This window comes from Balaenoptera acutorostrata, chromosome 17, assembly GCF_949987535.1.
Source record: "Balaenoptera acutorostrata chromosome 17, mBalAcu1.1, whole genome shotgun sequence".
In the NCBI taxonomy this organism is placed as follows: Eukaryota; Metazoa; Chordata; class Mammalia; order Artiodactyla; family Balaenopteridae; genus Balaenoptera; species Balaenoptera acutorostrata.
In genome coordinates, this window is record NC_080080.1 from 41,900,110 (window position 1) to 41,926,594 (window position 26,485).

The 26,485-nt window shown below is 38.0% G+C and overlaps 1 protein-coding gene across 4 annotated transcripts in view; it reads right to left on the reverse strand.

Annotated features, from left to right (window-relative positions):
* DPY19L4 (dpy-19 like 4) overlaps nucleotides 1-18,128 on the reverse strand; it is a 60,737-nt gene extending 42,609 nt beyond the window's left edge. The window contains exons 1-7 of one of the 4 annotated variants that reach the window (XM_057532043.1): nucleotides 17,998-18,128; nucleotides 17,025-17,102; nucleotides 12,448-12,558; nucleotides 4,575-4,699; nucleotides 2,332-2,422; nucleotides 1,934-2,055; nucleotides 1,673-1,818 (exon numbers count right to left, since the gene is read on the reverse strand). In XM_057532043.1, coding sequence (XP_057388026.1) covers nucleotides 1,673-1,818; nucleotides 1,934-2,055; nucleotides 2,332-2,422; nucleotides 4,575-4,637 — 422 coding nt within the window. In that variant the 5' untranslated portion in view covers nucleotides 4,638-4,699; nucleotides 12,448-12,558; nucleotides 17,025-17,102; nucleotides 17,998-18,128. Of the gene's footprint in view, nucleotides 1-1,672; nucleotides 1,819-1,933; nucleotides 2,056-2,331; nucleotides 2,423-4,574; nucleotides 4,700-12,447; nucleotides 12,559-13,018; nucleotides 13,283-17,024; nucleotides 17,103-17,957 lie in introns of all 4 variants that reach the window. The other 3 variants (XM_007164933.2, XM_057532045.1, XM_007164930.2) reach the window with 3 other exon arrangements.
* Between the last annotated feature and the right edge of the window lie 8,357 nt (nucleotides 18,129-26,485).

Consider the following 26,485-nt stretch of genomic DNA (forward strand, 5'->3'; position numbering starts at 1 on the left):
AAGTTATTGAAATAGAAAGGCAGAGGCTTCTAAATAAGGAAAGCAGCATATAAAACAGTATGTGCAATATATCTCATCTTGGTTAAAAAAATATATACATATATATACATACATATACCACAAATACATACATGTATACACACACATATTCACAATAGAAAAAGGTCCAAAATAATATGCACCAAGATATAAACAATGCTGAGTGATTTCCAGGTGGTGGGAATGTGAAGTTATTATTTTATTTTTGCTGGTTTCAATTTTTTTATGATGTACATATGTTGCTTTTATAATAATAAAGTTTGGTTCATATCTGTACTCCCTTTATGAGTTAAGAAGAAACATACTGATAACTCATAAAGCTGGACAGCTATACTTGAAAACTTCTAAGGAAGATTTTTTAAATTGCTTACTTCAAACAGTTGCCAGCATGTGACCCTAAACAAAGCCCAGTAAGAGATATAGCCCTAAATCTGAAACTCAGTGTCTTTGAAGTACCATATTTTTCATTTGGCAGTTGCCAAAAGAAAATGTATAACAGAAGAAGGGTCTCATTTTCTAAAATTTAATCACGTTAAGTGTTATGAGGGGAAAGTGCTATGGAGAGGAAGCACGTTCAAAAGCCAAAAAAGGATCATTCAAAAAATAAATTTTTGACACTGACCAATGCCAAGAAAATTTTAGCTCTCCAGCTCAAAGAAGTCCCATCCCCTACTCTTTGTACCCACTATTAAAGAACTGAGGCTCCTTTAATCACCAAAAGGAATGGATTTATTATTCAAAGCACACTGTCATAGATTAATATAGTGGTTAACTTAAAACTGATACATCTGATGCCTCTTCCTTCTTTTCATGAAGCTATGTCATCAATTTTAAATAAATGAGGAAAGACATGTATGCCAATGTTGCTATGGTTGAAAAAAGAGAGATAGAGGTGGGTGTATTATTTTTCAACTGTTGCATGACAAATGACCACAAATGTAGCAGCTTAAAATAACACAGATTCATGAGCTCACAAACCCAGCACAGTATGGCTGGATTCTCTGTTCAGGGCCTCCTTAAGCTAAAATCAAAGCATCAACTGGGGCTGTAGTTCTTATCCAGGGCTTGTAGAGTTTTTACAAGCTCACTGGTTGTTGGCAGAATTCATTTCCTCCTCACTTCAATCCAGCAACAAGGCACCAAATCCTTCTCATGCTTCAAATATCTCTGACTTCCCTTCTGTACCAGCTGCAGAAAGCTGCTCACTTTTAAGGGCTCATACGATTAGATCAGGCCCACCAGCTAACCTTCCTACCTTAAGGTCAACTATGCCGTATAACTGGGGTCCCCAACCCCGGGCCACGGACCAGTACTGGTCCACGGCCTGTTAGGAACTGGGCTGCACAGCAAGAGGTGAGCGGCGGGCGAGCGAGCGATGCTTCACCTGCCACTCGCGTTACTGCCTGACCCATCCACCCCACTTTGTGGAAAAACTGTCTTCAAAGAAACCTGTCCCTGGTGCCAAAAAGTTTGGGGACCGCTGCCGTACAACACAACATAATCACAGGAATGAAATCTCATCATATTCACAGGCAGGAATCAGGGCATGGAAGGTTTGGAGAGGGGAGCCATTTTTAGAACTCTACCACAGTCACAAAAAATTGCAAAACTTAATGAAAAACACCTTTCTTACCTGTTAATAATGAACCATGCAACAGTTAGCATTCCTGCTAGCCAAGTTCCACTCATAAGCCAACTTGTAACAAATAAAGCAGTGACATATATTCCTTGCAATCCAAAAACAATGCCAATATAGAAATATACTGGCTCAATAATCTCCTAATTGGGGAAAAAAAAAAGAGAGAGACAAGGAGATAATAGGATGACAATGTATAATTTTGAGGATTCATAAATATGTGAGAAAATAAATATTAAAGTCAAAAGAGACACATACATTGCTACCAGTTGCTTGATATAAAACGCTGGCAATAAGTTCTGGATATAGAGACATTTGCTGCACTGCATTTATAGTCTTCAGAGATACAGTTTTGTTATTGTGTGTCAGTTCGTATACACCTAAAGCCAGAAAAATTTTTCTCCAGATTATTTATTCTGCTTTTACAAGAATTGAACATGTTATTCAGAAGTCATTAAATACTTTAAACTATTATCAAGAAGGATCTCAAAATATAATACTCTGTGCCTCATTTTTCCAATTTTTAAATTAACTACAAGAAAGACCAATACCTACATTCTGAGACAAATCTCCACATTCAAGGGCTCCCACATATAAGAACAATGTTTTATTTTAGGAAAATATTGTTACTAAATATACAAATGTAGTTATCATACCTCTTTCAAATGAAGGTGCCTTTAACATATCCTTATAATAAGAATAATAAATGGCACTATCACCCTGAAATGTGATTTCCCGTTCAAGCTCCTAAAAGAAAATGAAATGATTATTTCAATACCAGTGTCTTAAATTTCAACTGCAATCTTTTTCTCTCCTCATATTCCAAATTAATGCTATTTATTTATCCTTTTATTCAAAGACATGTTTGAATTTTCCTTTAATCACTAGTGGCCATATTAATAAGATTACACTTTTCAATAATCTGGCAATCACTTTAACGAAATACCTAAGGTTTAAACTAGATTGTAACTCGTTAAGTTATTTGCCTATTATATATAAGAAAAATCTGACAGGAAAACCCAAAGTAGTAACATAAGGAGAACAAGAATAGTATAGCAGGAAATAAAAAATGATGGTTGAGGTGTTAGAAGTCCATAATAAAAATATAAGTTTAAAAAGAAAGTATTATTTTTCTATTGCTATTCCACTTCCCTAGGTATCCAGAATAGCAAGCCCTTAATTAGGGCTTTTCAAGAGCAGCAGATAACTAACCAGTTCTTTTCAAATGAACTCCCAGAAATGTAAGTAAATCTTAAAATTCCTAAAATTAGGCTGTACAGAACCAAGAATATAGGTAGTCAAAAACATTGAAACCTGTGCTTTTCATGCTGAATCAAGCTTTCATAAATCTATAATCTTTTAAAATGAAACATGTTTATTTTCATGCATAATTTTATCAATTAATACAAAAGATATCAGAGCAGTTTCCCCAAAGTTTGATCAACAGAACTTCCTAAGGTATTAATGGGTGTTACCTAAAAAGAGTTAAATAAGCTATGTCAAGGCTGGATTAGAGAAAGTTAAATGAGTTTTTTCATTGCAAGACTTTTCAGAGTTTCAGTATTCATTATGCACTGAGAATCTCTATAAAGTCTTTCCTAGATCTATTTGACCAGTGAACCCCTTGTTTTTTTCTCATTTAGAGATTATTAGTCTAAATAAATTTCCTCAAAATTATTTTTTATGAATGGGTATTGATTTTTCTTTCTAAAATTTCAAAGATGTAAACTCTTAATCAGTGCTTCTCAAAGTTAATGTGCATATAAAACTTCTAGAGATCTTATTCAAACATAGATCCTGATTCTAAAGTGTGGCCTGAGAATCTGCAGTTCTGAAAAAGCTCCCAGATGATGCCAATGCTCCTGGCTCATCACAATGCTCTTTATGGACGTCTTCTAGATTTTCAAACCTTATTGTTCTCAATTCTGCCTACATAACAGAATCACATGGAAAGATTTTGTGCAATGTTGACCCCAGACACTCCCCCCACCCCACCTAAGAATCTGTGAGGGAAGTTATTTTTTAAATCATCCCAGATTTTTCTATTGTACATCCAGTGTTGAGAACAACTAATACTTAATCTTCATAACATTTTCAAGGAAACAGGATATACAAAAGCCTTGGTCAAATCAATACAGGTAAGTAATTATTCAGTTAAATGTTTTGGTGGTGTTAGATAAATCAATGGCTTAAAAACATTTAGTCAGCTTGACTACTCACTCAAAAATAAGAACAAAAAAGAGTTTGGGCTAAAACAAAAACAAAAAAAACTTTAGAGTCAAGTGGTAACACCACGAACTTTGCCAATGCATATTACAGGTATACCTGATTGTGAAGGTAAGTCTGAAAACAAACTTATTCAAAGGCCAAATGAATTATGAATATAACTATAGTGAGTAAAGAGTCCGTGATTAACACATGATTTAAAACCAAACATTAAACATACTAATATGAGGCAACATTTTAATAAATACTGTTATGTTTTGCTAATCATTTTCAGCACCTCAAAACATTCTAATCTAAAAATTAAAATATTTTGATGCTGAAACTTCCACAGACTGTTTCTTAAATGTAAACTACCAAAACTACTAAAAAGCTGACTAAACTTCATAACATTTCACTGTCATCAAAAGTCCTGATAAATCAATTGCATGAAGGAAAGCCCCCTCATAATTTCTGTTCTACCACCTTGAAATACATTCTATTAAATTTTTCAAGGTTGATACTGTGACTCAAAACAGCTTCTATACCATTTTGTTCCTACTGGCTTACAGCCATAACATTAAGAAAGCACTTGTCACACTTACCATGCATATGTTTTGGCTCCCTGGAAAACACATTTAAATTAACATTAAATATTAAAACAAATGTTCATATGCTCAAAATTCTTTCTTCTTACCTGCCTGTTGGAAAACCAGAATTTCCGTTCATGGTATGCTGATAAATAGAGAGCATACATCATACCACTAGTAACTGCTGCAAGACAGCCAATGAATATCTTTGCAAAGCGCTGAAATAATATATCTGAAAAAGCATATTAAAAGTAATCAGTTGTGGATGATATTTATATTTATGGACTTCTATTAAAAAGAAAAAGTAATCAAAGGTTGTATGTATCCTTGATATGATGTGACAAAAATGGCATTCTAACTCTGTGGTCTTCTTCCCCAAAACCCATAATCCCAGTCTAATCATTAGAAAAACAGCAGGCAAATTCCAAGGGAGGGCCATCCTACAATATACTCGACCAGTACTCCTCAAAACTGTCAAGGTCATCAAAAACAAGGAAAGTCTGAGAAACTGTCACAGCCAAGAGAAGTCTAAGGAGACATGATAACTATATGTAATGTGGTATCCTGGATGTGATCCTGGAACAGAAAAGGACATTAGATAAACACTAAGGAAATATGAATAAAGTATGGACTTTAGTTAAAAATAATGTATCAATATAAGTTCATTAATTGTAACAAATGTACCATACTAATATAAAATGTTAATAATAGGGAAAATTCGGGGGGGGGGCATGTAAAATGGGAACACTGTACTATACCGTCTGCTCAATTCTTCTATAAATTTAAAATTAAAGTCTACTAATTTAAAAAAGGAATAAAAGGAACGTACTACCAAATATCTAGAGAAAAAAAAAAAGGTTCATTCAGAATTACTATTGTTATTTCTTTCCTTATCAAGAAATTTTTTTATTGAGAAATAATTTACATACTATAAATTACATACAGCTCTTTAAATTGTACAATTCAATGACTTTTGATGATTACGTATTTAAAACATCATATACAACATCATATACAAAGTATTCACATTATATATATGTAAATACATTTTTTAAAAAATATTATTTATTTATTTATTGGCCGTGTTTGGTCTTCGTTGCGGCGAGCGGGGGCTACTCTTCGTTGCAGTGTGCGGGCTTCTCATTGCAGTGGCTTCTCTTGCTGCGGAGCATGGGCTCTAGGCGTGTGGGCTTCAGTAGTTGTGGCACATGGGCTCTACTAGAGCGCAGGCTCAGTAGTTGTGGCGCACGGGCTTACTTGCTCCGCGGCATGTGGGATCTTCCTGGACCAGGGCTTGAACCCGTGTCCCCTGCATTGGCAGGCAGATTCTCAACCACTGCACCCCCAGGGAAGCTCCTATGTAAATACTTTTTGATGAAAACGTAAAACACATTTGAATTTTCTACACACAGGATGATTTAGTCCTGCTATAGCTATTAACTATAATTCAGTATAATAATAGCAAATACTATATGATTTCACTTATATGTGGAATCTAAAAAACAAAACAAATGAACAAACATAACAAAACAGAAACAGTGTCATAGATACAGAGAACAAACAGGTGGTTGCCAAAGCGCAGAGAGGTGGGGGAGGAGAGAAATAGGTGAGGGAGATTAAGAGGTACAAACTTCCAGTTGCAAAATAAATGAATAACAGGTATGAAATGTACAGTGTGGGGAATATAGTCAATAATTATAGTGACAGATGACAACCTGACTTACGGTGGTGATCATTTTGAAATCTACAGAAATAGCAAATCACTATGTTGTGTAACAGGAACTAACATAGTATTGTAGGTCAATTATACTTCAAAAACAAACAAACTCATAGAGAAAAAGATCAGACTTGTGGTTACCAGAGGTGACAGGTGGAGGAGAGGGAACTGAATGAAGGCAGTCAAAATTACAAACTTCCAGCTGTAAGATAAATAAGTACTAGGGATGTAATGTACAACAAGATAAATATAATTAATACTGCTGTATGTTACATATGAAAATTGTTAAAGTAAAATCTTAAGAGTTCTCATCACAAGGAAAAAAATTTTTTTTCTATTTCTTTAATTTTGTATCTATACGAGGTGTTCACTAAACTTTTGTAATAATCATTTCATGATGTATGCAAGTCAAATCATTATGCTTATACAGTGCTGTATGTCAATTATATCTCAATAAAACTATAGGGGAAAAAAAAGATTCAGTAAATTAAGCCCAGGCCTAAAGGCCCAAAGCCCAGTGTTACATTATTAAATGACTGAGAGGTTTGTAAAAACAAACTTGTTGACTTATTAACTTGGCTAAACTAAAATCTTAGCTATTTTCAAAACATTATTTAATAAATATTAATTTGTATAGCATACTAGAGACATTAAATAGAATAACTAGCTAGATATCACTAAATTAAAAAGAATTATATTCAAAGTGCTTGAAAGACACTACTCAATAAATCAAACATTAGAATCAGGGAATTCCCTGGAGGTCCAGTGGTTAGGACTCTGCGCTTTCACTGCCAAGGGCGCGGATTCAATCCCTGGTCAGGGAACTAAGATCCCACAAGGCTTTCGGTGCAGCCAAAAAATAAAAATAAATAAATAAACAAAATAAAAATTAAAAGAAAAATCAGCATGACACAATTGCTTTAAAATTACTGCTTTCCAACTGACAAAGGATTAATCTCCAAAATATACAAGCAGCTCATGCAGCTCAATATCAGAAAAACAAACAACCTAATCCAAAAATGGGCAGAAGACCTAAACAGACATTTCTCCAAAGAAGATATACAGATTGCCAACAGACACATTAAAGGATGCTCAACATCACTAATCATTAGAGAAATGAAAATCAAAACTACAATGAGGTATCACCTCACACGGGTCAGAATGGCCATCATCAAAAAATCTACAAACAGTAAACACTGGAGAGGATGTGGAGAAAAGGGAATCCTCCTGCACTGCTGGTGGGAATGTAAATTGATACAATCACTATGGAAAACAGTACGGAGGTTCCTTAAAAAACTAAAAATAGAACTACCATATGACCCAGCAATCCCACTACTGGGCATATACCCTGAGAAAACCATAATTCAAAAGAGACGTGTACCAAAATGTTCATTGCAGCTCTATTTACAATAGCCAGGACATGGAAGCAACCTAAGTGTCCATCGACAGATGAATGGATAAAGAAGATGTGGCACATATATACAGTGGAATATTACTCAGCCATAAAAGGAAATGAAATTGAGTTATTTGTAGTGAGGTGGATGGACCTGGAGTCTGTCATACAGAGTAAAGTAAGTCAGAAAGAGAAAAACAAATACTGTATGCTAACACATATATATGGAAACTAAAAAAAAACATGGTTCTGAAGAACCCAGGGGCAGGACAGGAATAAAGATGCAGACATAGAGAATGGACTTGAGGACATGGGGAGGAGGAAGGGTAAGCTGGGACGAAGTGAGAGTGTGGCATGGACATATATACACTACCAAATGTAAAATAGATAGCTAATGGGAAGCAGCTGCATAGCACAGGGAGATCAGCTCAGTGCTTGGTGACCACCTAGAGGGGTGGGATAGGGAGCGTGGGAGGGAGACGCAAGAGGGAGGGGATATGGGGATATATGTGTACATATAGCTGATCCACTTTGTTATACAGCAGAAACTAACACAACATTGTAAAGTAATTATACTCCAATAAAGATGTTAAATAAATAAATAAATAAATAAATAAAATAAAATCACTGCTTCCAATAGTACGTGTAAAGCATTTGGCCTGGCACATAGTAAGAGATCAGTAAATACTGTCAATAGGTATTATAATTGGGCTACAGAAGCATACTTGCAAAAATATATGACAGTTAATTAAAGCAATGTTGACAAAATGTAAACTATAAACAGACTAATAAAAAAACTTACCTACCATGGCAATTTGGTAAAAGTGCTACAAAGTTCCTAAATATGTATCTTTTCCTGTTTTTTTTTTAATTAAGTCTTGGACAATGACAAATTAATCCTAATTATCAAGGGCTATTACAAAAAATATATTCAACCAAATCTTATATATAAATGCCTTACCTTAGTGCTATTTTGTTTTTGAAAGATTTTGTAAAGAGTCAAAGCTGGAATCAAGCTATCAGTGTTTGGTATAAGTGTATATATTTTAGAGAAAATACAGAGCACTGGGCCCTGAAAATTATTTATTAAAAAATTATCACGGGGGACTTCCCTGGTGGCACAGTGGTTAAGAACCCATCTGCTAATACAGGGGACACAGGTTCGATCCCTGGTCTCGGAAGATCCCACATGCCGCGGAGCAACTAAGCCCGCAGGCCATAACTACTGAGCCCGTGTGCCGCAACTACTAAAGCCCACACACCTAGAGCCCGTGCTCCTCAACAAGAGAAGCCACCACAATAGAAGCCCATGCACCACAACGAAGAGTAGCCCCCGCTCACCGCAACTAGAGAAAGCCTGCGTGTAGCAACAAAGATCCAATGCAGCCAAAAAAATAATAAATAAATAATAAGTAAATTTATAAAAAAAAAGTTATCATGGGCATTCCCTGGTGGCCTAGTGGTTAGGATTCCAGGCTTTCACTGCCGTGGCCCAACCAGGGTTCAATCCCTGGTCAGGGAACTGAGATCCGGCAAGCCACGCAGCCAAAAGAAAAAAAAAAATTGTAGGACTCAATTTCACAAAAAGTGAAAAAAAGAAAAGAAAAAAGTACAAATACATTGAAAAAAATATAAGCAGTAGTTGCCAAAATTTTAAGAATAGTTATTATCTACTGGAATTATGCATATATTTTCATTATACTTATCTCTATTTTCACATTTTCTACCCTAAAAATATATTTTTGTAACCAGGGGAAAATACTATTTTATAGGAGCTATCTCTAAATTGTTTAAACACCTTTCTTATACTGTATTTTCCAAAACGTTTTAAATGATCACTCTATTAGTCAGCTTTGCTGTAGTAAAAAAGTGACCCCTCTATTACCAGTGGCTTACAGAACAAATATTTAATTCTCATTCATGTTACTGTGGGTTTGGGGTCAGCAGTTACTCTCCACTCAATTTCAGACTTTAGATTAGCTGTGGCTCTTCTTGTATCTTCAGAATTCCAGAATGGAATCAGTCCCTATTTGGGACGTGCTGTTCTCATTACAGAGGAAAAGAGCAGGAGAACAGGCAAAAACATACAATGCCTCTTACAATTTCTGGTCAGAACTAGTACACTGCTACTTCCACTCACATTCCATTGGCCCAGGCAAGTCACATGGATAAACCTGACAATGGGGTAGGGAAGTATACTCCACTTCAGAGAGGCAATCCAAATCACATGGTAATGGGAAGGAATGTATAATCCACTTTCAGGGCAGGGAGAAAACATTTGGGAACAATAGAAGGATCCACCAGGGTTTGCCCCATTAGTCACAAATGTCTACTTCCCTCCCAAAGGCAAAACACACTCACTCCTTCTCAAGAAAGATACCTGGGACTTCCCTGGTGGCGCAGTGGTTAAGAATCCGCCTGCCAATGCAGGAGACACGGGTTAGAGCCCTGGTCCGGGAAGATCCCACATGCCGCGGAGCAACTAAGCTCGTGTGCCACAACTACTGAGCCTGCACTCTAGAGCCCGCGAGCCACAACTACTGAACCCATGTGCCACAACTACTGAAAAGTTTCTAATGACTCTTTCTTTAATTTTTTTGCCCCTCCTGAAGTTCCTGAGAGTGGAGATCTGGATGATGCTGCTGAAGCTATCCTTGCTGTGGACTTTGAAATTGGTCACTTTTTATGTGAGCGTATAATCCCAAGATCAGTGTTATACTTTATTGGAGAAGCTATTGAAGATGATGATGATGATTATGATGAAGAAGGTGAAGAAGCAGATGAGGAAGGGGAAGAAGAAGGAGATGAGGAAAATAATCCAGACTATGACCCAAAGAAGGATCAAAACTCAGCAGAGTGCAAGCAGCAGTGAAGCAGGATGTATGTGGCCTTGAGGATAACCTGCACTGGTCTACCTTCTGCTTCCCTGGAAAGGATGAATTTACATCATTTGACAAGCTTATTTCAAGTTTTTTGCTATTTGTTTGTTTGCTCGTTTTTGTTTTTTGCAGTCTAAAATAAAAATGTCAAAAAAAAAAAGCCGCTGATAATCAAGGGACTCTAGTAGTATTCTGTTTGTGATCTTGTTACTTAAAATAATTTAAAAATTAGTATTAAAATTGCAGCTATTCACAGGAAACAGTTCTATAAAATGTTTTGTCACGCACAGATGGATTATTATTTTCCAGCTCCCAAAAAGTTTTCTTGCTGCTAACCTTTGAACTAGATCTGTAGGTGACTCACTGCCTTTATCTTATGTGAGCAAATTTATATAAATGGCCCCTGAACTCCCTATGGGAAAGAATCTATTTACGAAAGTTGTTCAGCTCCTAAGGATGGCATATTCTCCAAAGCCACTTTCAGATATGCTTCAGAAGGCTAACAGAAACGGAAGGACCTCCAGAGGATGAAGCCAAGGATGACAAAGAACAATGAACTGGGAAACTACTTCCAAGGAAAACAACTAGGGCCTAATCAAGAAACATTCCCTACCCCAGAGGAGGAAGACCTCATATTTACCTAGTAGGATTTCAAAATTGCTATGGACCAGTGGTTAATGTGTCTCTCGCTCTTCCTCTTTCTGAATGGAAGCATTTATTTTGGTATCCTATCCCCATCCAAAAGTGTATAATGGGAGAGGGAGCATGTGCTTTGCTAAGAAAAGCCTGCTTACAAGGTAGGCTCTTGGCAGGCATCTGGGACCCTGGATTTCAAAAGGGTTCCTACCATTTTCTACTGAGTGGTTTACTGTGCCTAACTTATTTGTGCAAACAGTGTGGTTCATACATACTGCTTTCCTTCTGGCTATCTAGAATTTTCCTACTCATTAAGCAGAGGCTACATGGCCAGCCACCAGTAAAAACCCTGAGCAGAGCTGCTAATAAGCTTCCCAGGTAGACAAACCTACAAATGTCACAATTTGATCCTGAAGGAATTATGCATTAGTCTTCCTATGTGACTTGGAAGCTTCTGCCTAGTTTCTTGCAGTCTTCAGCCCATAGGCCCTTTCCCTTTGCTGATTTTGTTTTGTACTGTTCACCGTAATAAATTATAGCTGTGAATATGACTAAATTCTGAGACCTGTGACTCCTTCTAAGCTCTAAACATGGGGGTGTTCTTGGGGACCCCTGACACAGAGCAGATAACTTGTCTTTTTAATTCATAGGTCTCTGGATTGAATGAGTCATAGCTGACCCTGATGAAGATAACAAGACCTTGGGCTTCAAGACTGATGCCCTGACTGGATAAGACTGAGTGTCCTCCTTGGGGTCGGGGAGGTACCAAGTATATTTTGTCTGAGGGAGACAAGTAAATATTCATGACCAAAAGGCCAGAATGTGGTAGACTGCTATTATTATTCCCAACTATTTTGTCCTTTCCTATAAAAAGATTTTTCATCCCTGCCTATTACCATGTGACTTGCCATGCTTCCCTGTAGTCAGACTAAACTTCTCCATCCCACTGTCTAGATTGATTATATGACTTGGTTGGGCCAACAGAATGTGAGTACAAGTGACAGTGTGCCAGTTCAGCAGAAACTTTAAGAGGTACTGCATGACTCTGCCTGTTTTCCTGCTCTTTTTCTCTGCCGCAAGAAAAACACATCCCAAATAGGGATTATGCCTTCATGACATGAAGCTACATCAGCCAACCTACAGCCGCAACATGTAATGTTGATCAGAAATAAATGTTTTTCGTAAGCCAGTGAGACTTACGAATTGTTCTACAGCAAAACCTAATGAAAGTTGACCAATATCACCACATACTTAAGACAACATATGTTTATACATTTGAAATATTAATGTAAAATGTATTACCTAACATAACTATTTTTGTAATAGCACAAAAACTCCAAATCTCTCTAACTTACGTTTTGGAACTCTTTCAGGAATTGCAGTATTGTTGATTTTCTCTTCTTTGGCAGAGTCTTTATTTTCTGAAGACTTTGGCTTTTTTCTTTGGCGCAGTTCTATAGTTGGTCCTTAAAATATTTGAGAAGTTATTGCAATGTATGTATCAAATTATTCTGTCTATATCTCGAACTGATTTACTTTTATTATACTTAGGCAAAAGTCCCATGAAGAACTATTTGTACCAAAGATAACTTTCTTCATAATTATTTTAGCACTCTCCGCAAAACGTTCCTTTACTACAAACAAAAAGACAATATAAGTTCTGCCTCCAACTCGTGCTTTCAGAGTCCTACTGATAAACTGAGCTCTTCTCCTGAAATGCTATTTTTAAAATATCCCAAAATAAGTAAACTCTTTTCCAGAATGACTGGAGAACAAAGTGTTATTTAATATATTAGCTTATTATTCTAGTTACCTGAGACTATAACATGCATCATTCATGAGTTAACAATTTTTTTAAATAAAAATAAAATAAAATACATTGATCATAAAACTATACTTCATTTTTTAAAAATAAATTTTATTTACTTATTTATTTTTGTCTGCATTGGGTCTTCTCTGCTGCACGTGGGTTTTCTCTAGTTGCGGTGAGCGGGGGCTACTCTCATTGCGATGGCTTCTTTTGTTGCAGAGCACAGGCTCTAGGCACGAGGGCTTCAGTAGTTGTAGCACATGGGCTCAGTAGTTGTGGCTCGCGGGCTCTAGAGCGCAGGCTCAGCAGTTGTGGCTCACAGGCTTAGTTGCTCCGCAGCATGTGGGATCTTCCCGGACCAGGGCTCGAACCCGTGTCCCCTGCATTGGCAGGTGGATTCTTAACGACTGCGCCACCAGGGAAGTCCTATACTTCATTTTTAAAAATAACCCTAAAGGTTCTTAGAGAATTTCAGTGCTGTGGTATCATTATCATTCAACAGTCTTAGAGATTTAGGTATTGGAAAATAGGCTGAACCTATAAAAATCCCTATATTTGGGAAACTCTCAGAAATTTTCCCAAAATTAGAGTATCTACTCTTTCTATACCCGATTAAAAAAATGTAATGCAGAAAGTACCTCCAAATCAGTAAACTAAATTCCAAATTAAACAGGAATTTATGATATTCAACTTAGCTACTTTTCCTCCCTAGAGTTAATTATGAGGTAGACTATGTCATGTAGATGTAAGATACTATGATGGGCTGTCAAGGTTTCAGGTGGTACAAGAACTTATCTCCTTCTAAGAGAAGCAGAGAAGAGTTTTTTCTTTTCTCTCAGTAATGGCTTAAGGCTAGGAAAAATGAGCCTAAAAAGAGGAGTTAAAAAAGGAGAAATGAATCAGCTACTGTTGCTGATGATCAGATGGCTGATTCTCTAACTTTACTGTGGAAAATGAGTAAAATGGATTTTAAAGTAGCTTCAAAGCAAATTCACGTTTGCTAAAATATCTTTAAACACTGACACACTGAGGGAAATAATACTGTATATTTAGTGGATTCTTTCTGACTAGTTAATTTTTAACCATTTCTATACTATTTATCATTTATTTTATAATCATGTTAAGTAGTAAAGTCAGTGAATACATTAGAAAATGACATTATTAGAAAAGCCATACCATGGATATTGAGTATTTTTGCATATAAATCTGGGACAACTAATAAATATTATTATATTCCTTCTTCATGATTTCCTTTTAATTTTCCTCTGCTATGGGTTAAAGCAAAAGTTAGAAGCATTCAACAAGAAAGAAAATTTATGTAAAGCCAAATGAAGTCTTCAAATGCAAGTTATTATTTTAAATTTTATTAAAAAGAATACATGGAAAAAATATAACCACAAGACATATACTTAGTAGATACACTTGCATGATTAAACACATTAACAGTACTGGATTTAAAAAAAAATTTAACTGGGTAATTTCAGAAATCAAGTTAACAAATCTATTGAGGAAGTTAACAAATTATGTGACCAATGGGTTAGATAGGGCTTTTTTTATTAGACAGTCTAAAAGCACACATTTAAGATAAAGATAATTTGGGAAGGAAGGGGATATTCACATAAAAAAGTGTTCTTTACAAAAAGCTATCATTTTTCTTTTTAAAAAAATTTCTCTATAAAACTAATCACTTTACAAGAATTTTAACAAAGTGTTCTCTGTGCACATAAATGGTTTTTTGTTTTGTTTTGTTTTTGTTTTTGGCCACAGTGCGCAGCATGCAGGATCTTAGTCCCCTGACCAGGGATGGAACCTGTGCCCCCTACAGGGGAAGCATGGAGCCTTAACCATTGGACCACCAGGGAATTTAACAAAAATTTTGCACAGAACCCCGTTCTTTATGAAGTATATAAATCTTAGTCATCTCTCAGGAATCTATATTAGCAATGTTTATCATACAAATAAATAATCTGTAAAGGATCTATAATACTGTATTTTCTTTATTATTATTTTTTGGCCATGCTGCACTGCTTGTGGGATCTTAGTTCCCTGACCAGGGATTGAACCCGGGCCCTCCAAAGTGAAAGCGCAGAGTCCTAACCACTGGACTGCCAGGGAATTCCAATACTATATTTTCTTGATTCTAAGAAGCCATATATTTTAATATACTATTTGATAAGTTTTTCAAGGGGATAACTGGCACTACCATGTTAAATATGTGCATTGATTTTAAGACATGGCAATTTCAGTAGCATTAAATTGTGGGAGCAAAAAGTACTACTTGGGAAATACAGTAAACTTTTTAACCCATCTCTTCAATCTTGCCCCTAAATTTTTTGCCTGTGACCATAAATCAAAACTGACTGGATGCAAACTTTACCTCATTTCCTTTATATTGATCTTTTAACTTCATAATTGATAAACAAAGCCCAGAATCTTTAGGTGGATAAGTAACAAAGGCCAAAGCAGTGGACAAACTAGATTATTAATCCTGATAGGAAAGCTCTGGGATAGAATCCAGGTTTCCTTTTCACTATCTTATACTTTTAGCATTGTAAAGAAAAAGTCAAAGTAGTAAATCAACTATATTTCAATTAAAAAAAAAAAAGAGGGATTTCCCTGGTGGTACAGTGGTAAAGAATCTGCCTTCCCATGCAGGGGAAGCGGGTTCCATCCCTGATCGGGAAACTAGGCTCCCACATGCCACGGGACAACTAAACCCGTGCGCCACAACTACTGAGCCCACGCACCCTGGAGCCCGTGCGACAACTAGAGAGAGAAAACCCACACGCCACAACTAGAGAGAAGCCCGCACACTACAAAGAAAAATCCCGCATGCCTCAACGAAGACCCCACGTGCCGCAATTAAGACCCAACAGCCAAAATAAAGGAAGAAAAAAAAAAGAACCTGTCCATATCAAAAATAAGGAATAAAAAAAGAAGTCAAATAAATAAAAATAACATAGCCACAAAAATAACCTGCTATTTCAGTCTCTGGCCCAGTGATCTTCACATAAGATAGTTAACAGGGCTACAAACAGGCTTGCAAATGCCCATCTAGACTATACATAGCAACTTCCAAGTGAATTGTGAACACTGCTCTGCTCAAGGCTATCACTTCTTCCTTTGTTCTAACATATCTTCCAGGAAACATAAATATAAATACCATGACCCTCTACAGCATCAAGAGAAGATGAGATTTCCCAAAGAGTATTTACTTAGAGAAAAGTGGGACAATGAAGAGGATCCAAGTGAATGTGAATGATAAGTAAAAAGCGATACAGAGAACATCTGGATACAAGTAAAATAGACTATTTAGTCTAATTTTAATGCAGTGAATACAAATAACATGCATTTTGAAAAAAAGTATAGAGTGCCTAATAAATGGAAAGTACTCAGAATAATGCCTAGGACATAGACATGTTTACTATAAATATCATTACTAGATTACAATAAATGAGAATTACTCACTCATTGTTGACTATTATATCCCAGTACCTAACACATTAGACAGCCGAATATTTATGGAATTAAAAAATTTGTTGAATAAACTTTAACAAAATTGCAATCCATTAATTGTTCCAAGATGTATTTCATTGCTTTGGATTATCTGTAATTCTACAAACAAAAATCATTTTTCATTTTATATCACAGAATTAAATTTCACAAACTTGTATGGTTTGTGAAACCATAACTGGTTCTACATCATACCTATTTGGTTAGGTGTAACTATAGCCTCTTAAAACAATTTCTCATTTGCATGATATATAATATTAAAGACTTTTAGTACTGCAGTATTAATTTTTTTATGCTTTAAGTGCTCATGGAAACATAGAAGCTAGCTCATCAACCTACCCCTAGAGATTTGCAGTTAGTCAGAAAAGGAAAAAATATCAAAAAATGTATTACAGATACTGCAACCAAAGATAAAACCAAGGCAACAAACAGAATTACATTCTTCCTTACGAACTACAAAGAGTTTTGGTTTTGAAGCTGTTTTTAGGTAGAGTGTCTTAAATTTAGATCAGTTTTAACACAGGAAACTTAAGGAAGAGGAGGCAAATATGAAGCAAGAGGGAGCACAGGGACAGAGCAGCAAGTCACAGAGCAGCAAACAATTCTTACAATTAATTTTTTTTTAATTGCTTTCCACTGAATTCTTGAAACTCCCTTCTTGCACTCTTGGTTCAGTAAGGCTTCAATCTAAATAGATCACATTCACAACCCCCCTCAGTAAGGTAAAAAGTCATGTTTTCCAAAAGGATGAAAAATCTAACTGCTCAGTCAAGAGACACCATTATACCTATGCCTGAAAGTAGCATGCCCATCATGAAGATATCATGACATGAAGGTTTCCTATAACATCTCTCAGTAAGTTCCTCCCAACTCCCCATTTTTCCCTCATACCTATCGATTTCTATGAATTAATTTTCTTGGCATTGGCTCTGAAGGGGCATGAAAAGCTTTCTCCAGCCCACACACTTTCACCTGAAATCACTCCTGGCTTCCGGATCCCCCCAAAACCACTTACATCCCTTCTCCCTTTGCCATCTCGCCCTAACCTGTAAGTGAACTTGACCTTCTTCAGTTTCTGCTTGCTCATCCCCTCCCAATCCACTTTACCACGTCTACCCCAAACCCTTGCCTCTTTTTGTCCCCTTGGCCTGCGGCTCCTCGTCAGAATCCACAGACCTCTAAAGAGCGCACTCAGACCGAGCGGCATTTGGTTAAACAACTATCCCTCTCGAAAATGCACTCAGTACCTAAACCTACATCTTCTAAACCAAAGTATGTCCCCCACCCCATTAATCATCTGCTCGCAGCCCTCCCTCTCCACCACTCCCCCCACGGGTTTCTCTCTTCCTACACGATTCCCAACTTCAAGCTCCACTTTTGCTTCCCACTAGAGCCGACACAACTCCGGGCTATTTACTCCGCTCCTCCTGAATTTCTCCACACACCTCCCCCCGCCGCCCCGCTCTTTCCCGCCGGACCGCCGCGGCCGCCCGCAGCCCCGGCCTCCGGGGCCCTCGAGTCCCCGCCCCTCTTTCCCGAGACCTCGGGCGATAGTAGGCGCGCTGGACCCCGGGGAGGTCACCTTCTTCCTCCGCCATCGTCCCCGCGGAGGCCGGGGCGCCCCTCCGGCTCCCGCGCGGCCCAGAGTCTCCCGCCCTCCGTGTTGCGGAACCCCTCGGCCTCCCCAGACCAGCTGCCGGCCGCCGCGCCCCCACTTCCTGACCCGCCCCCCTCCGGTGTCGCGGCCAACCGCGTCCCCCCGGGCGGCCCTGGAACCAGAGTGCCGGGAGCGGGGGGCGGCCGGAGCGTTTGGCGGGCGCGCCTGGTCCTGCGCGGGCAGGAAGGCGGCTCTACGCGAAGTGGCACCGCCCACCGCTGGTGTTCCGGGCCCGCTCCCCCGCCTCCCCCGTCCCCCACCGGAAGCGAGTGTGGGGGTCCCGCTGCAGCCCCTCCCCTCGCCCGTCCTCCCCGTAAAGGTGGGCGCCCGAGCGGGCTTTCTGGGGCTTTTGTGGTTGGACTCAGGTAGTCAGAGAATATCCAGATCCAGCCCGCATACCCGCCCCATTTTACAGAGAGGAAACTGAGGTGCAGCGAGTGTAAGTCACAAAGCTAGTCTGAGCCAGAACTGGAACCCAGGGCTCCTGCGTCCTCCGGGTGCTTTCAGAGCGAGGCAAAACCCTCTGGGTTGACGCGTTGGTTTAGTAAGCCGCTAGACATCTACAGGAAAGAAGCTTGTACTTGGAACTTAGTGTTTTTAACCACCCAAACTGGTTAAACAAATGTATTTGCATGATATTATTTTGAAAACAGTAATACTATGGTCAGTGCGGGGGAGGGGGTGCGTTTAGATATTCCACAATGGAACATAGTTTTAACTTGTTATACTGTTTGTCTTCACTTTTATTATATCTGGCATTCTCCAAATATACCAGGATCTATCTCCCTCAACAGTACTAAGAAGTAATTTAGGAACTGACAAAATGCCCATTATAGAACGAGAGGAAAAAGGCACAAGAACTCACTGAAGTCATAGGGTTATTAAGGTTGTCCCATTCTTAGCAGGCAGCAAGAGTCTCCTTCCGTTATCAAGTTAGGATATTTGGGGAGAAGCTATCAGTTTTCAGTGCTGTGCAAAAACAGTTCCAGGAACTCTTTTTATGCCTTTGGTTGCTTGTAAATATGTCTTGCCTGTCAAACAGCACTGGACCAGAGTTAGAAACACGGGTGGAAGATACCAGTTGCCCAGAAAAGGCCTGGGTCAAAGCAGAGAGAACAAAACTGTTGGTCTTTGAAAACCACAAGGGCCCACGTACACAGCAGCAGATTTCAGTGCCCAGCTTATCAGATGACAAGCAGGCAGGGCTCCACCTCATGCGAGAACAATACAGTGGCCACTGAGGGCCACTGTTTTCCAAGTCTAGGGCCTTGAGGTGATGACCATTCCTCCTATAGTTCCTTCATGATCACCTCAAGGACTTAATTGTAAATTTAGGTATAATTTAAATTATACTGCATGCTCTATACAGTAGTGGAGACAGAGAAAAAAATAGCTTCTCAAAATCAAATGGAAACATGAAAGAAGAGAGATAGTTATTCAGTTTTTAGATACTAATCAGTGGAATCGTGATTGTGTTCCCTAGTAGAAACATTCTTCCCTTGAACCCTAAACCTCCACATAAGAGTAATGAGAATGGGTCATTTTACCCCTGAAATGGGTAATTTTGCTATGAGAAAAATAAGACATTTTTTGTTCAAAATATCAACTTATCCAAAAAGATGTACTCCTCACTGCTCAAGATGTTGCCTTGCAGCTGGCCGTATAGCTGAGCGTTCAGTAAGTCATTCCATAACTCGATAAGACCAGCTGCTTCCAGATAGTAATGCACATAACTAGTGGACACATGGTCCTAAGATAACTTCCGATTAGAACTTGATTGACCATTTTACGACTGCAAACTATGGGCTGCTAGTTTCCCATCCAGAATTTGAAGGGTTATTTCATTATCCTTTGCCTCATCGTGACCAATCCTAAACACCTCAAATTTTCTCAAATGGTCTTTTATTTACAGTCCACTCTCAAAGAACAATATGACTTTCTGCCTCCTCTAGAAGTTTGAGGACCCCTTTAGTATGCTGTAGATATTTTTAGGGATTGATGTGAAATGCTTTGTTGTAAGTCTTTTAAGAAAATGTAGATTAGGAAGCTATTGTAGTAAACTGGGTTAAAAATAAAGTCTTGAAATAAGGCAATGGAAATAAAAATGTTCAAAGAGAAGGGATTCAAAGATGCTGGAGGTAAATCTACAGGGCCTAGTGACAAATTGGATGTGATAAATGATGAGTTGAAATGATTCCTAAGGTTTCTATCTTAAAATTAATTATGTGTCTTCTGTGTGCCAAGTAGTTTGTTACCAGGATATGAGACAAATATAAAACAAAAGCCCCTGAAGACTTACCTACTTGAAACCAAAAAAATACAGGCAAAGTCTATTTTAAAAGCATTCTCCTATCCAATGCTTCACCTTATTATTAGTAACAATAATTAGTGTGAAATCTTTGCGTTAGTTCAGCTCTTCTTCTGTTAAAGATATGGAACTCTGTTTCATCTTTATTATGTCATAAATTTGTAATTATCCATTGATTAACATATTTAAATTATTTTCAAACACCATCTCCTTTGTGAAGTCTGAACCAAATATGATCAATTCATCTTTGAAAACGCATAACACTCTTACCACCATTATATCCTGGCTTGTATTTTGGTAATGTTTTATACCATTCTTTCAACTCTTTGAAACACATTGTAGACAAATATTTTGGTAACTGACTTAAAAGTTGTTGACAATAGTATTAGCTGTGGGTGTCTTAGAAGACCAACGTGATAAGCTGTATATTTTGCACTATCAACGAGAACTATGATTTGAAGCCGTTTTGTCTTAGCTTGTCACTAGTTCTACTTGTGACTATGGATTAATTTTTTTCTATGCCTCTTCTGTAAAAAAGGGGATAAGGGGCTACACTGTCAGTTGCTCCTGCAGTTATTTCTCAAGCAGGCCTCACTTCTTCCTCATTGTTTGAAGCTATGCGGCAGTGCCTCCTGAGTATATTTGCTCTATTATCACTCATAAGGATCTGCTGTCTTCCTTTTCCACTGACTGGGAGAACTACAATCATACAAACCAACAGAGTCAAACTGGGAACCATATAATCCTCCCTAGTGGGACACATTGAACAATGTGTGTTCTATTTAGATATTTTTGAATTAACATATTAAGCATCTTAGGACATTTTCTAAAGTACGTTTTTTTTCTACAGTTAAAACTCCTCCAGGAAGAGACTTTTTTCTTACCAAATTGATCATATGAAATAATATTCGTAAATAAAGAAAAACATTGTTGGTACTAAGCGGCCTATTATCAAGATTTTCCCAGGCAAAGCTATTTTAGTAGACAAAGGTTGCTGACTTTGGACCAAGTTTCCATCCTCTCTTCTTTCAGATAAGTAAGCCCTCCAAATATTTGTGAAATTTAGTTGAATTGACTGTTAGAATTGCCAGGTAATATAGGACACTTTAGTATAATATGTTCCATGCAATATTTGGGCCAGACTTAAGCTAAAAATTATTTATTGTTTATTTGAAATTTCCATTTAATTGAGTATCCTGCTTTTGGTTTGATTTTTTGTTCCTCTGTTGACCCTATTTATGGATTGAGACTGCCCCCTCAATGCTAGGAGCTCCCTAGCATTGATTACTCTTAGGCCTTCTGGGCACATGTAAATAACAGATTGAATTCTTTCTCACGATAGAGGAAAGGTAGTTAGATAGCAGATGGATTCTGAGTACCTCAATTATTAATTCAGGAAAGAATCTGCCATTCCTAATGCCCTGATACATGAAATTGCTTCTGCTGTCTCCCCACCCTACAAAGGGCTCCAGCTAGAACTGGATGGGTCTAGTGCAGTCCTGGAGCTGCCATTGAACTGCTTCTTAGTCAACCAGCCAGTGCAGATGATTGACTGGGCATATCTAGACCTGCTGTTTGGAGGACTAATCACACTTCCAAAGTCTAGGCATCTTAAAACCAAAAGCATACAGTGATTGTGGGGGGAAAAATATTTCCCTCCAATTATGACTTATCACCATAACAATTTATGTGTAACAGAGTAATGGCCATGATATACTTTTTTAATACAATAAAAAAACAAAAACCTGTTCATCAATTATGACATGATTTAAATATAGATATATTTTAAAAATCTTGTTAGAATCCTAGATAGGCACTCTGGTTGAGAATAGGACCCTGAAAAGCTAGTAGTACTATGAGTCCTGGAGATGGCAGAAGCAGCCAAAATCATGTTTAGGTAAATTTCACACCAAACTCTCTCTTTGGATGTGTATATCAATGTGAAATGCAACTCTCTGAATTTGTACCTCAGTGTAAAAAGCATACTATTAATAACTAGATTAGTACTAACATTTTAAACATTTTTAAACGGTGCTAAAGAAAAACAATTTTTGATTTTTAACATTTAAATTTGTAAACAACTCTAAAAGAAAACTGTATAAAGCACATTAGTTTCACCTGCAGGAATGAACATACATTAATTCATTCAATAGATATTTATTGTATATATCCCAAGGGCTGGCTAGTCACTAAGGATACAGGGGGAAAGAAGACACATTTTACCTTGATGGAAGTTACAACATGGGGAGCAGATTATAGGGAGATCTTACAGAGTCTAGTGAGTCAGGAAAGGCCTTCCTTAGAAAGTAAGATTTCTGCATAGCAGTTAGTCAGTGAAGAGAGGAATAACAGGAAAAAAATGTGTTTCAGGCAGAGGAAACAAAAAGTGCATCACTCCTGCAAAGAACTGGAAAAAGTACAACAAAGTGTAGAGCGTGAGAGGAAGAGTGCCTTGAAAAAAGCTCAAGAGGTAGGCAAGAGTCAGCTCATGCAATAGCATGCAGTCATACATTTGGGTATTTTTTCCTACAGCAAATGGAAACCTTTAATAAAAAGATTTTAAGGGCACATAATCACTTTGTTGTGTTCTTATCACACATGCACACAAAAAATAAAGAGGGTGGGAGGAAATTTTTGGAGGTGATAGATATTGGTGGCATTGATTGTGGTGATGGTTTCACTAGTGTAGACTTATCTCCAAGGACTCACCAAGTTGTGTATGCTAAATAAGTACAGCTTTTTATATCTCAATAATACCTCAGTAAAGTAGTTTAAAAAACATGTAATCAGATCTATGTTTTTAATTTAAAAGATTGTTCTTTTAAAAAAGCATACTGGCAATAAAGGAAAGCAGAATTTGATACAAAGAATCCAATACTGAGGCAAAGAACTGATGAGAGTTACTGATGACTAGGATGGTGAGGAAAGGAAGTTAAGAATGGCTTTCTTACCTGTAATACCTGGTGGTATGGGGTGCTGGTTCCTGAAGTAAAGAGAACAAAAGGACCAGCAGGTTTTTGGACACAGAAAGATATGTTCTTTTTTAACATGTTGAAATTGAAACGCCCAGGGACACCTCCAAATGGAAATATCTATTGCATTGTTGGGTTTAGAAGCCGGTAGCTCCAAAGAAGCGTGTGGAAGTAAATTAATGAGTTTGCCCAGAGAACAGGTAGAGAAGGTGGCTGAGGAAGAAATCATGAGAAACACCATCAGGTAAGGAAGGATGAATCTCTCTCTCTCTCTCTCTCTCACACACACACACACACACACACACACACACACACACACACACAGGATGAGAACCGTCCAGAACCAGCTGAGAATTCCACATTGATTTTTTTAAAAAATTGTTTCTAGTGTTTAACTCTACTATCATATTGGCTTTATATGCATTATAAAACACCGGCTCAAATTCGAGTCTGTAATAAGCAGCTTTGTTACCCATTTATCAACATTCACTTTTAGTACAGCAACAATACATAGCTATTGAATAATTCAGCAGCTGAATTAATGGCATACTGGCAATAAAGTAAAAAGGCAGACCAAAGGAACACTATGAAGCCCTGCTCTGTGACTCTGTAACGATGGACTGTATTTGTGCAATGCTAGGAAAAGAGCCAGAGCAGCTAAGAAGCAATTAGGAGAGCACTAATCACATCAACCTGTATCCAGATCTTTATAGTCTAGATCCTTTCCTGTACTTTCTGTGCAACCGTGACACGTGTTACTTAACCTACCCTTCATTTCCTGGTCTATAAAAATAATAATAGTGGTACCTACTGTAATAGGTTGTTGTGAAGGTTCATTTAACCAATACAATGCTTTTTATTGTTGATCACACATATTCTCGGTGTTTTTTTTGGTTGTAGCTTATATTATACTCTGCCAAGGTAATGATTACCAGCTTGGGTTTTGGCCCGAAATATCCCTCCACCTTCCACATAAAGGAATTGAGGGGAAGTACACTGAAATAAGGACATTTGCCCTTTAACTTAGGTCTAAGCTAGGGGCAAGTCAGGCCGTTTGTTTCTGAACCTTTTATCCCTCAGGCTACACCTTGGGATATTGGCCTTCAAGATCTCACATAACACAAAGGAGGCAGCAAAAACGTCGAAAAACAATTTCTCCCTATGCACCCACTCAGTGCTCTCTTACTCCTGAATCTCACCCTGGTGGCCTTCCAGTCCTCAAAGTTTACATCACCTCCTGTCTAGTCTGTGTCTCATATTAGCACATGGGCTAGGGAATGGAGTACTGAGCACAACTGTAGAGATTCAACCTGAAACAGAAGACATCCGGAAACTGAATTACTTCCACCAGTTCAGTCCTATTTATCCTTTTCCTCTTCTCAATAAGAGCACTTCCTACCGTGGCCCAGTTTTAAACCTGGAACTCCATTTTAATCATGACCCAAAGAATTTGCTTCAAAATAATACAGCAGTGGGGAAAGTGGAAAGGAATATGGATAATCTATATAATTACACATAATCCTATATATAACAGATTATACAATTGATTACATAATCAATCTATAGGAATGATTGGCTTTGAGTTCATAATTGTTGAAGCTGGAAAGAGACATGGTGGTCATTATTCTATTTTTGTATATGTTAAAAATATTTTCCCCCGAAGAGCTAGGGGAAGCAGAGAGAGGAAGAGAAGTTGTGAAATCAACTATAAACCGAAGAGGTGGACCTTTAAGATTTTTTAATATATTCAAGTCCGCTCTATTCTCACTCTCTTCCTTCCCCACCAGCTTTACTCAATTCCATACCCTCCTGACTGCCTGTGTTCCTTTTCTGCCATGAGGAGGGCAGCTACATGAGGTGCTATTTCAAGGAGGTAAATAGGAAATCCCCTTAGTCCACGCAACCTGTGTTTCTTGAAGGCAAGGAATAGCCTGGACAATGTTAAATGCCTGCCAGAGACATCAAAGCGCAAAGGAACGTGCAGCAGAACCTCAGCTTGCCCAGAGAGCTCTGTTGCCTCCTCGCAGATAACAGAGACCCAAAGCTGAAGCACAAAATTGAAAGAAATTGCTTCATTTTTATAAATGACATTGGCAAGGACTGAGACTGAAAAACTGTCCAGGTGAACTAAACTTCATTTGGTGAATGCTTAACAAGAACATGTATGTAGAAATGTACTAGACATTGAGGGAAATACAGGTACTTGCTGCCCTTGAGGTTATAGCCTAAATCTGAAATTGAACTCAATAGAGTATATACATCAAATAAGTGATACTGACAATATATGTAACTCTAAAGTGGTGTAAGTCACACAAGACTTAACCAGGGTCCTAAAGAAATTTGGCTTAGAGAGAATATTGGAGAACTCAGCCTTAGCAAAGAGAGTGATTGGAATAAAGGAGGAGCATGTGGGATTCAGAAACACTAAAGTTCTAGCTCTTATTATATGGCTTTTAAGAAATGGCTTGGACCTCCCTGGTGGCACAGTGGTTAAGAATCCGCCTGCCATTGCAAGGGACACGGGTTCGAGCCCCGGTCTGGGAAGATCCCACATGCCGCGGAGCAACTAAGCCTGTGCACCACAACTACTGAGCCCGCATGCTACAACTACTGAAGCCCGGGCGACTAGATCCCATGCTCTGCAACGAGAAGCCACTGCAGTAAGAAGCCTGCGCACCAAAACGAAGAGCAGCCCCCGCTCGCTGCAACTAGAGAAAGCCCGGGCGCAGCAACGAAGACCCAACGCAGCCAAAATTTAATTAATTAATTAATTTTTAAAAAAAATCCTTAAAAAAAAAAAAGGCTTATGTGGCTTGAATAGGTTTTCAAATTGTCAAGCAAATAGAGCTCTAGTAGTAAGATGCAAGGACCACATATTAGTATCTATCTATCACTACCATAACTTAAGAATTTCAGAATCAAAGTCTCAGTGATTTATGTTCTAAGGATGGTTGTTTGATCTGTATCTAAAGTGCATTAATCATTGATAGCTTTTACAAATACTTATAGTAACTTAGGTAAATATCCTACCACCTCAGGAAAAAAAGGCTTTACCCACCACGCCCTTCCACCATTACCCTTAAGTCTTCTAATAACAAAACAGAATGCAAACATTGAGATTAAACAGGCAAGT